The sequence below is a fragment of the Anolis carolinensis genome, unplaced genomic scaffold (assembly GCF_035594765.1).
Source record: "Anolis carolinensis isolate JA03-04 unplaced genomic scaffold, rAnoCar3.1.pri scaffold_7, whole genome shotgun sequence".
Lineage (NCBI taxonomy): Eukaryota > Metazoa > Chordata > Lepidosauria > Squamata > Dactyloidae > Anolis > Anolis carolinensis.
Window position 1 is genome coordinate 7,365,327 of NW_026943818.1, and position 13,183 is coordinate 7,378,509.

General features: G+C 43.0%; 1 protein-coding gene across 1 annotated transcript in view; it reads right to left on the bottom strand.

Annotated features, from left to right (window-relative positions):
* The window catches only part of arrdc1 (arrestin domain containing 1), a 60,902-nt gene extending 59,771 nt beyond the window's left edge, over positions 1 to 1,131 (bottom strand). The window contains exon 1 of the mRNA XM_062959501.1: positions 542 to 1,131. Within this exon, the coding sequence (XP_062815571.1) occupies positions 542 to 659 (118 nt within the window). The 5' untranslated portion in view covers positions 660 to 1,131. The remainder of the gene's footprint in view (positions 1 to 541) is intronic.
* Between the last annotated feature and the right edge of the window lie 12,052 nt (positions 1,132 to 13,183).

Genomic DNA, 13,183 nt, shown 5'->3' on the forward strand with positions numbered 1-13,183 from the left:
ACAACATAACATTACTGCACATTGAACTACTTTTTCTGCCAAATTTGTTGTATAACATGATGTTTTGGTGCTTAATTTGTAAATTTGATGTTTAATAGGCTTTTCCTTAATTCCTCCTTATTATCCAAGATATTCGCTTATCCAAGCTTCTGCCGGCCCGTTTAGCTTGGATAAGTGAGACTCTACTGTATGCTCCAGTCTACTTGGAATACACAAAGCTCATTCTATGCAGGAAGCAGCCAGGCTTTGAAGCTGCAAGGCCATTCATTGCCAATCAAGGTGGCCAATGGCAACACTCACACTTGCCTCCAACAGACAAGAGTTTATATCTTATTCCACGGAGATATAAACCCCACTTGCCTCGTTTCCAACAGACCTCACAACCTCTGAGGATGCCTGCCACAGATTTGGGCGAAACGTTAGGAGGGAAAGCTTCTGGAACATGGCCATGCAGCCCGGAAATCTCACAGCAACCTGAGCATGAGACACACCGAGAGCTTCCCCTCTCCTCTATCCAAACCTGGTTTTTTCTCTCTCTCACCTCGGTATTGGAGACTCCCAGCCAAACGGATGGTGACGGTGCCAGCCAGAGGCTCTCCAGGGCTGTAAACCACGCGACTGTCGCCCAGGCGGATCTCGAAGAGCTGCACCTTCCCCATGGCTGTCTTGGGGGCGAAAGGGGGGCGAGGGCACGCCGCAGAAGGCGAGGCCTGGCCCTCTCTCTCTCTCTCTCCGCCTTCTCCTCCTCTTCCTGCTTTTACGCACCGAGCTCCCTTCTTTGCGCTTTTACGCACCGAGGTCTTGGCTGCTTTCGGCGCTTTTACGCACCGCGGGAAGAAGGAGACGCTGGGAGCCGCGGAAGGCGAGATCCGGCCCCCGCTTGGCCCCCTTCCCTTCCTGCCTTCCTCTTCCTCTTGCTCCCGGAGCAGGGCTTTCCTATCTTTTTGTATCCGCCGAGTTTGGCTGCCCTTTTGACGCACCGAGCTGTCGTGCGCTTTTACGCACGAAGGTTTTCTCCCGGCCTTTTACGCACCGCTGTTTCCTCTCCTCCAGGCTTTCGGGGCGCCTCGGGGCTCTCTCTCTCTCTCTCTCTCTCTACCTGGAAGGGTGTCCTGCTCAGGGCCCGCCCCCTCTCCCCGCCCCCCAGCCCGGTAGCAGCCCAGCCGAGGGCGGAGCCAAGGAGGAGCCGCCTCCAAGGAGAGCTGTAGCCCTGTGACGCCTGGCAACCCATAAGAATTGTTAGCATCCAAGCATCCCCCTCCTTGGGGAGGCCCCTTGGATGACAACTCTCAGCATCCCCAGAGCGACAGGGCACAACCCCCAGCATCCACAGACAGCTTACTGTATATATTCGAGTATCTAGACCAGGGGTCCCCAAACTAAGGGCCGGGGGCCGGATGTGGCCCTTCAAGGTCATTGACCTGGCCCCCACCCTCAGTTTTAGACTTAGGCTTGCCCGAAGTCTGAAATGACTTGAAGGCACACAACAACAACAATCCTACTTAACTTGACTATCTCATTGGGCAGAAGCAGGCCCACACTTCCCATTGAAATCCTGATAGGTTTATGTTGGTTAAAATTGTTTTTATTTTTAAATATTGTATTTTATTTTTAAATTTTGTATTGTACATGATAGCCATGTACAAATACATGAAGGGAAGTCCTAGGGAGGAGGGAGCAAGCTTGTTTTCTGTTGCCCTGCAGACTAGGACGTAAGGGAACAATGGCTTCAAACTACAGGAAAGGAGATTCCACCGGAACTTCAGGAAGAACTTCCTCACTGTGAGAAGGGCTGTTCAGCAGTGGAACTCTCTGCCCTGGACTGTGGTGGAGGCTCCTTCTTTGGAAGCTTTTAAGCAGAGGCTGGATGGCCATCTGTCGGGGGTGCTTTGAATGCGATTTCCTGCTTCTTAGCGGGGGGTTGGACTAGATGGCCCATGAGGTCTCTTCCAACTCTACTATTCTATGATTCTATTATTCATTCATTTACTTATATTGTGCTATGGTAATAATATAATATCTTGTGTATACATATAATATTGATAATAATATTATAATGTAATACAATATAATATTTATTAATTACAGTATTTCTACCCCGTCCTTCTCACCCAATACAGGACTCAGGGCGGCTAATAATAATAATACAATGTAATAATATTGTATAATATAATAATATTAATTCTATATTAAATGTAATATTACTACAGTAGAATCTCACTTATCCAAGGCTCACTTATCCAAGGTTCTGGTTTATCCAAGGCATTTTTCTAGTCACTGTTTTCAATATATCATGATATTTTGGTGCTAAATTCGTAAATACAGTAATTACAACATAACATTACTGCATATTGAACTACCTTTTCTGTCAAATTTGTTGTGTAACATGATGTTTTGGTGCTTAATTTGTAAAATCATAGCCTAATTTGATGTTTAATAGGCTTTTTCTTAATCCCTCCTTATTATCCAAGATATTCGCTTATCCAAGCTTCTGCCGGCCCGTTTAGCTTGGATAAGTGAGACTCTACTGTAATAATAATATGGTATAGTGGTATAGTACAATATAGTAATATATAATGCTAATATTGTGCTATGCTAATAATATAATATATTGTATGTACATACAACTTGTAAGCCACTCTGCATCCCCTTCGGGGTGAGAGAGGGTGGGGTATAAATGTAGCAAATAAATAAATAAATAAATGATTGTTGTTGGGGTTTTTTTGCACTACAAGTAAGACATGTGCAGTGTGCATAGAAATTTGTTCGTTTTTTTTTCCAAATGATAATTCGGCCCTCTACTTTAAAAGTTTGAGGACCCCTGATGTAGACACAAATGGGTTCTAGATGCAGAGCGCATAGAACAGGTGAGCTCTTTTACATACCTAGGCTTAGTATACTCAGAGACCGGCTCTTGGCTGGCACACTCCCAATCTTGCGCGATCAAAATAGGGCATGCTCCAACACACCGGCAAGATTGCTAACCCACAGATATCCTGGCTCTTTAACTCCAATAATCAAAGTTTATAAAGCAAAAATCCTCCCCATAATATTATATGGAGCAGAAATCTGGGGCCTAACCAGATTACCAATATTGGAACAAACACAATCAAAAATTTTAAGACAGATCCTTGGCGTTGACACTAAGACCACCGCTGCTGCAGTCAGAGCAGAGTTAGAAATATATTCTATTGAAGGACTGGCCAAAATCAGGGCCTTTAATTACTAGGCTAAAATAAAAAAATCTCGAAAATAACAGACTCCCAAAATTGTGCTACTTAGAACAATCTAATGGCCAAAACCAAGATTCATGGGCAGAACAACTAACTAGGTATCTTCACATCTGTGGATTACAAATTACTTCCTTAGGCCAGAATAGGGAGGCTGAAAGAAGGACAGTAACCCAAAGGATCCTAGATATTGAAGCCCAGAAAGACATAGCCTCCCTGTCAAACACAGGATCTCTGAAGTGGTTACGACGTTTTAAACGTAATTTCCAGCGGGCGTTATACCTAAAAGCAGATATGCCAAGACACCTAAGAATCGCGTTCACCAGGGCAAGATTCGAACAAAGGGAGTCCATGGAGAGATATGGCAGATTCAACCACATCCCATATGAAGAAAGATTATGTATTTGTGGCGCCCCTGAAGTCGAAAATTTGAACCACACTTTGCATAATTGTAACTTATACGAAAAAGAAAGGAAGCAATACTTATGGCCTTTTATTTGTAATAAAAAAGCTGGGACATAGCAGCCAAAACTACATTTTTATTGGCCGGTTATAACCCCATTGTGACAACAAAAGTGGCCCTGTATTTGCTTAAAGCTGCTAAAAGGAGATCGGAGTACATAGATCAGATTGGGGTGCAGTGTAGGGGGGATGAGGATAGTTGATGCATACATCTATGGCTAAGCTACATTGGCACCAAGTTGGCAAATACCTGTTATTTTATTTTAAGTGTACCAGATGTATGTTGTATTTCATGTTTGTATTGTCTGTGCTTGATAAGGCCAACTGGCTAATCAATAAATTGTTGTTGTATATATTCGAGTATAAGTCTAGTTTTTCAGCGCTTTTTTTAAAGACTGAAAAAGCCCCCCTCGGCTTATACTCGGGTGAGGGTCCTTGGTTGGCTTATATTCGGGTCAGCTTATACTCGAGAATATATGGTACATTTATTATTTTCTCTAATTTTTTTTTCGTGTCAGGAGCAACTTGAGTCGCTTCTGGAGGGAGAGAATTGGCCGTCCGCAAGGACGTTGCCCAGGGAACTTTGCCCAGATGTTTTGATGTTTTTCCCATCCTTGTGGGAGGCATCTCTCATGTCCTCGGATGGAGCTGGAGCTGAGAGAGGGAGCTCATCCGCACTCTCCCAGGGTGGGATTCGAACCTGGCAGCTTTCAGGTCAGCAACCCAACCTTCAAGTCACTTAGTCCACTACGCCATCTGGGGGCTCCATTTTCTCTATTATTATTGGTATTATTACATTTACAGTAGAGTCTCACTTATCCAACATAAATGGGCCGGCAGAATGTTGGATAAGTGAATATGTTGGATAATAAGGAGGCATTAAGGAAAAGCCTATTAAACATCAAATTAGGTTATGATTTTACAAATGAAGCACCAAAACATGATGTTATACAACAAATTTGACAGAAAAAGTAGTTCAATACGCAGTAATGCTAGGTAGGAATTACTGTATTTACGAATTTAGCACCAAAATATCATGATGTATTGAAAACATTGACTACAAAAATGTGTTGGATAATCCAGAACGTTGGATAAGCGAGTGTTGGATAGGTGAGACTCTACTGTATTATTTTTCTCTATTATTGTTGCTACTACCGTGTTTCCCCGAACATAAGACAATGTCTTATATTATTTTTTGCTCCCAAAGACGCTCTAGGTCTTATTTTCAGGGGATGTCTTATTTTTACATGAAGAAGAATTCACATTTATTGTTGAACAAAAAAAATAAACATTTATTATATACTGTAGTGTACTGTAGTTGTCATCACAAACCAACATAACCAGACAAACTGTGAATCCTGTAAAGAATTTCTTGTTACTACCATTATTTCCATGTACAACTGGTATGTACATTTACTGATCCTGCATGCTCTGGTGTTCTGTTCGTTGGGCATGCTTTCAAACAAAAACTTTGCTAGGTCTTACTTTTGGGGACGCCTTATATTTAGCAATTCAGCAAAACCTCTACTAGGTCTTATTTTCCGAGGATGTCTTATTTTCACGGAAACGGTTTATTACATTTATTTTACTCTATTTTTATTATTATTAATACATTTATTATTTCACTCTGATATTATTATTATTATTGATATCGTATTTTATGCTGTAACTGGGCTTGGTCCCTATGTGAGCTGCGCAGAGTCCCTTTGGAGAGATGGGGTGGGATACAAAAAGTATTATTATTATTATTATTATTATTATTATTATTATTATTATTATTCTATTTTATGACACAGCAAACAAGATAGACATGCTGGATTTCATATCACAAAATCACAAGTCGAACACTTCCCAAGTGTCTAGGACTGTGTGATGTATTTTCGGATGATGCGCGCAGACCCCAGTAGGGTGGCCTTTTGTAATTGGCAGATCGTAATTTTGTCAATGTCTATTGTTTCCAAATCCCGGCTGAGATCTTTTGGTACGTCACCCAGTGTGCCAATCACCACCGGGACCACCTGCATTGGTATTATTATTATTATTATTATTATTATTATTATTATTATTATTATTATTACAACAACATAGTTCCTAAACAAGGGATCATGAATACTTAGCAGTTAGTAATGCAGAAGAGTACATTACATATTCATAACTGCTATGAATGCCAAACTGCTATGAATACATAACTGTTAAGTGTAAAATAGGTTAACATATTCATAACTGCCCAACAGAGTTCTGGCCTGTTATGTCTACGCAAGAGTCCCCTAAGACCTGAAATTTATTATTTCTAGGGTTCCTTCGGGTCATAATGGTCGAGAGAGGTTGTTTTAGGGCAGGGGTCCCCAAACTAAGGCCCGGGGGCCACATGCAGCTCATCGAAGCCATTTATCCGGCCTCCGTGGCGCCGGCAGCTCCCTCCTCCACGTCCTCCCTCACCTGGTGCACAAATCCAAAGCTTTGCTTGTTTATAATGGTATTTTAATTATTATTTAATAAATAATTTATTATTAAGGGGTGCTTTGCTAGTGCTTTTGGTGCACAAACGCAGAAGGGTGTTGGACTAAATTTCCCAAGGGGTCTTTTCCAACCCTTATTATTATTATTATTATTATTATTATTATTATTATTATTATTATTATTGACACAAAGACACAGTATAACACAGCAAACGATACACACACACACACACATATACAGTAGAGTCTCACTTATCCAAGATAAATGGGCCGGCAGAACCTTGGATAAGCAAATATCTTGGATAAGCAAATATCATGACTGTGGTGGAGGCTCCTTCTTTGGAGGCTCTTAAGCAGAGGCTGGATGGCCATCTGTCAGGGGTGCTTTGAATGCGATTTCCTGCTTCTTGCAAGGGGTTGGACTGGATGGCCCATGAGGTCTCTTCCAACTCTACTATTCTATGATTCTATGAATAAAGAGGGATTAAGGAAAAGCCTATTAAACATCAAATTAGGTTATGATTTTACAAATTAAGCACCAAAACATCATATTATACAACAAATTTGACAGAAAAAATACTTCAATACGCAGGAATGTTATGTTGTAATTAGTGTATTTACGAATTTAGCACCAAAATATCACGATATATTGAAAACATTGACTACAAAAATGGCTTGGATAATCCAGAAACTTGGATAAGCGAGTCTTGGATAAGTGAGACTCTACTGTATATATGATGGATTTTGTATCACAAAATCACAAGTTGAACACTTCCCCAGCGTTTAGGACTGTATGATGATGATGATAATGATGATAAACAACATTGAGGCTGGGTGGCCATCTGTCTGGGGTGCTTTGCTTGTGCTTTTGGTGCACAAAGTTAGAAGGGGGTTGGACTAAATGGCCCAAGGGGTTTCTTTCAACCCTCTTTATGATGATGATGATGATGATGATTATTATTATTATTATTAAGATTGAGGCTGTATTTGTTCCCGTTGTTTTGTTTTGTTTTTACTTCAAAATAAGAGATGTGCAGTGTGCATAGGAATTTGTTTCTAGTTTTTTTTCTACTATATTCCGGCCCTCCAATGGTCTGAGGGACCGTGAACTGGCCCGCTGTTTAAAAAGTTTGGGGACCCCTGGTTTAGGGCCTCAGAAGGTCTTTATGTAGGGCATAACGGTCCCACAAAGGAGTAGCAATGTGGCTTGATCCAATTGGCACAAATTGGTTTTACAAATTACGTAATGGCATAAAGGTAAATCAAGGCAGCCGTTTCGAGGCTCATGGGTTCAGCTGTGGTCATCGGAAAGCTAGAGTAACTTGTTCTGTGGTGACAGGAGAGAGAGAAACTATGGCAAACATGCTCTTCTAGCGTGCCACCATCCACAAGGCCATGACCAGAATTGGTGACAGATCATGTCAGCACTAAACCTGAGTCAATTCCAGGGCCTATTATGTCATATTCAGAAAGAACAAGTACAGTAAGTTGGGCTGAGAGGCATCTAAGTTTTCTCTTTGTTTACTTCTTGCTTCTTCCAAGATGTCTGCTGTGACACATGGATGAAATGGACATAGGTAACCAGGGTCACCTGAGAAGAAGCATTCCCCTTTCCATCTTTCTATATAAAAGAGTGATGGCATCACGGCGACATATATAAAAGAGTGATGGCATCACAGCGAGAGCCAAGCCAGATGGTATCAGCAGCTAGAAATAGTAATCAGAATGCAGTCCAGGGAAACCCACACAGTTCCATCCCTCTGCTGCAGAGCAGTCCCAGATAACTTACATCCGAATCACAGTCCAAGTCCAGTCTTCACGGAAACACAGAGATCCCAATGGCGCCTCAGCAACACCTTGCCACACGCAAAGTGCAGTGGCCAAACATTCCCATTTTATTCCCCTTCCTCCTGGGTGACCTCACACCCAAACACCAGGTGTCCCAAATCTACTCAGAGTCCGAACTCCACACAGCTAGAGCTCGTGGATCCGGAGTACCTAGCAATTCGTCGGAGTCCCAATCATCCTGCCCACACTTAGCCCCATGAACACTTAAAGAACCATCCTCCCTTCTCCAAGCATCCCAAGTGGGATCAGCTCCTGCAGAAACCCCAGGTTCAGTAGTATCCATAGGCCCTAAATCCCCAGACATCTCCGGTGGCTGTGCCCATTCAGTGCCCACTTCCCCAGCCACCACCTGTTCCTCAGCATCCATTTCCCCAAACTCCCCATCTGAACCTTCCTCAGAAGATCCCCCATATAGCTCTCTAAGTCGCTTCCTGCGCAACTCCTCCAGTGAACCCTCATCACGAGGGTTTTTTCTTCCTCTACGAATCCCATCACCATCAGCCATAATCCCCGAAGGCGCAGTCACAACATACAGAGTATAAAGATTTATAGACTGCAATCATCCAGATTTAAATGCTACACAGAGCAGTTTTCAGTATAGAACATATATCAGATATATATCAACAAGACTCCAACTAAAATTTGTTTGTGACACGGTATGTGTACATTCAGTCTCTCCAAAATGGTATGTAATATGCTGTGAAACTAAATATATCAGTATACAAATCAATTGGCTCAAACCTGGCTTGGAGTCAAAACAAATCAAAGTCTCTGTAGTCTTGGAGCAGTTCTATAGGACTTCTCAGGTCGTAAATGCAGTCAATTAGCTGTAGCTTCAGTTTGTTGACAATAAATTCAGTTTTTCAGAGATAAGCTTCCAAATAGGGGAACAGATGTTGCAGTCCTTTACAGTTCCCAGACAGGAAGCCTGGTCAAATAGATGTTATTTTAGAGTGGCTGGCTGTGAGCCAAAGTAAACCGTTTACTACTGGTTCCCAGGTTTACTCCAGTTTCAGTTATCCCTTCATGTGGTAAGCGGCAATGTTCTGAATATCTGTATTGTTGGCTCAGCTTCAAGTTTTCTTAAAAAGATAAAAGGAAAATGGTCTAATATAGTGCTCTTTATAAGATATCATATATGATTTATATAGACCTGGTGAAAATAGACATATCAACAAATGAGGGTATGCTCAATTCCGGCCACAGGGGGAGTTGCCTCTTAATCATCCACTGTGACACTGAGTCCTTTTGATGGTAGTACTTCCTCATGTTCTTCTCACGCCGTCGGCAGTTTTATGGTGTCGTAAAATAAGTTAAATTAGCCTCCCCACATTAAGCGGTACCTAGAATTTTCTACTTACAGACACATCTGTTTTCAAGCTGCTTAGGTTGACAGCAAGCTAGGCTATTAATGGTCGGGAACTTTAACCCCGACCACAGTCAGTGGTGATTTATTGTTGCTTACTACTAACCAGCTGCATGTGGTTATAGAGGAGTGACACTCTGCCCATTTTGCAGGCAGGAATAATGAGGCCCTGTGGAGACAGAGGCAAAGGCTCTTCTCCTTCTCCATGATTCAGAGTTTGGAGCAGCACCGCCCGCTCTCCAACCCCATTATCAGCTCACCGCATTGGACTCCAGTGAGGAAGTCAGGAAATGATCCTTGTGATTTAACCGGTGATGGGTCCACCTTGTAGGTGAGTTGTGATCAGTTCTATGGAGGTGGTAGAAGCCAGATTTTTCCAGGGGTGACGAGACAGTTGAAACAGCCGAAGAAAACAATAAAACACATCAGTCAGAGGCAAGCCATTTAGGTGTGCAACAACTCACCTGTTACAGACTGTGTGGGTGCAATCCTTGCTCTACCAGTATCCTAGTCCAGTACTCCAATTATTACATCATATTGGGTTTAGGTTCGCCTTAGGGTTGCCACATGTCAGAAGGTACTTGAAGGGACACGACTATATGTGTGTTTGTTGCAAATTGAGGGATTCCATCCTCAAAAAATATTAAAAATAGAGTTGGAAGAGACGCCAAGGACTATTATTTATTTATTATTCACAGTATTTATATTCCGCCCTTCTTTCTCACCCCGAAGGGGACTCAGGGCAGATTACAATGAACACATATATGGCAAACATTCAATGCCAACAGACAAACAACATACATTAGACAGACTTAGAGGCATTTTTAACATTTTTCCAGCTTCACGATTCTGGGCACAGGGGGAGCTGTTGCTTCACCATCCAGAAGTGGCTGTACTTCCTCATTCCTTTCCTCGTGTTTTGCTGGCAGTTTTATAGTGTTGTGAATTAACCTCCCACATAAAGCGTCCCTAAATTTCCCTAATTGACAGGTGCAACTGTCTTTCGGGGCTGCATAGGTCAACAGCAAGCCGGGGCTATTAATGGTCGGAGGCTTAACCCAACCTGGGCTTCGAACTCATGACCTCTCGGTCAGTAGTGATTTATAGCAGCTGGTTACTAGCCAGCTGCGCCACAGCCCGGCCCCTATCCAATTCAACTCCATTCTGCCATGCAAGAAGACACCATCCAAGCCTTCCCAACAGACTCCAAGGAAGCACGTTCGACTCCTAAAGAACTCTTTCCACCAGGAAGTTCTTCCTAAGGTTTAGCTGGAATTTGAACCCATTGCTCCATTGTGTCCTAGTCTTTGGAGTTCCTTAATATGGCATCCTTTCAAATACTAAAACATAGCCATCATGTCCCCTCTCGACCTTCTCTTCTCCAGGCTAAACGTATCTGCTCCTCAGAGGGATTCTCATCTTCCACCATTGAGTAGTAAGAACAGTAAGGTTAAACTCTTGTGCTGGCTGAACTGCTGACCTGAAATTTGTAGGTTTGAATCCACGAGACCGGGTGAGCTCTGGTCTGTCAGCTCTAGCTTGTGGGGACATGAGGGAAGCCTCCTAGTTATCACATCCGAGCGTCCCTTGGGCAACATCTCTGTAGACAGCCAATTCTCACACCGGAAGCAACTTGCATTATGTTCTCAAGTTGCTTTTGCAGTCTCCAACCCAACTCATGTTAGTCTTCCAGGAAATCCTAGTTTGCAAGGAGTCAAACATGTCCAAGGCCGCCCTTTAGCGGCAAGAAGTAATATTGCAGGAATTCAGAGAAGTTGAAATAGAAAATGCCTAGCGATTATATGTTTTGCTGAATATGGATAAATGAAACTGGTCATGAGTAAATGTGTTTACTCTAATCTATATCTATATGAAACTGGACCAAACTTGGCACACAGAATCCCCATGACCCCCTTTACGTCCTGGTGCAATTTGTGGGAAGGTGGACCATGGATGATGGGACTTGCAGTATCTTCACTCACTTCCCAAGAACACTGTGACCCACACTGATGACTGAACAAAATCAAACTCGACATTCGTTTAATCCAGGGGTCCTCAAACTTTTAAAGTGGGGGGCCGATTCACAGTCCCTCAGGCTGTTGGGGGGCCGGACTAGGATGAAATAGTCCAAAATTAGGATTGTTGTCGTTGTGTGCCTTCAAGATGTTTCAGACTTAGGTCAACCCTAAGTCTAAAGTTTAGGACAGAGGCCAGGTCAATAACCTTGGGGGGCCGCATCCAGCCCATGCACCTTAGTTTGGGGACCCCTGATCTAGATGATCTCATAAGACCATAGGTAAGCAAAGAGACCTCCAAAGACCATCTAGATGGTCTCATAGGACCATAGGTAAGGAAAGGGACCTCCAAAAGCCATCTAGACCATAGGACCATAGATAAGGAAAGGGATCCTCAAATACCATTTTGATGGTCTCGTAAAACCATAGGTAAGGAAAGGGGCCCCCAAAGGCCATCAAGACAATCTCATAAAACCACAGATAAGGAAAGGGGCCCTCAAAGGCCATCTAGATGGTCTCATATGACCACAGGTAACAAAAGTGACCTCCAAAAGCCATCTAGATGGTCTCATACGGCCATAGCTAGGCAAAGAGACCTCCAAGGACCATCTAGACAATCTCATAAGGCTATAAATACCAGGTAGACCAGGTAGACTTAGGTCAACCCTAAGTCTAAAGTTAAGGACAGGGGCCAGATAAAAGACCTTGGAGGGCCGCATCTGGCCCCCGGGCCTTAGTTTGGGGATCCCTGATTTAATCTATCTATATGGAACTGGACCAAACTTGGCACACAGAATCCCCATGACCCCCTTTACGTCCTGGTGCAATTTGTGGGAAGGTGGACCATGGCTGATGGGACTTGCAGTATCTTCACTCACTTCCCAAGACCACTGTGACCCACACCGATGACTGAACAAAATCAAACTCGACATGCGTTTAATCTATATCTATATATCTATATGGAACTGGACCAAACTTGGCACATAGAATCCCCATGACCCCCTTTATGTCCTGGTGCAATTTGGGGAAGATGGACCATGGATGATGGGACTTGCAGTATCTTCACTCACTTCCCGAGACCACTGCAACCCACACCGATGACTGAACAAAATCAAACTTAGCACATAGAGCTCCCATGACGTATTCTACATCCTGGCACTGTTTGGAGGGGGGTGGACCATGATGGGACTTGTAGTTCACCCACACTGAACCCAGCTGACATTGGATCTAGACTTGCAGTATCATCACTCACTTCCCGAGACCATTGTGACCCACACCGATGACTGAACAAAATCAAACTCGACATGCATTTAATCTATATCTATATGGAACTGGACCAAACTTGGCACACAGAATCCCCATGACCCCCTTTATGTCCTGGTGCGATTTGGGGAAGATGGACCATGGATGATGGGACTTGTAGTTCACCCACACTGAACCCAGCTGACATTGGATCTAGACTCCACTTGGAACAAGCAATGCCTTTCTCAAATGACCATGGCTTGATGATGTTCAAGACCCCCAGTTCTTCTAAGTATCAGCCAACATGGTAACCACTGGCGTTGGACTGTGTGTATATGTTTCCAGTAACCTATATGATGGAAGCTGAAGTCTACACTTATATTTTGATCATTGATTCACTAGGTTTAGTCTAGATGCGAGTAAGAGCAGAGCTTTCCAAACTGTGTGTCATGGCACATTAATATGCTGTGGTTGTGTAGGTGTGCCACACATATGTAACAAAAAATTGCAAAAATCTTGGAAATGTTATTATCTTATGAGTCATGGGTTGCTGTGAGTTGT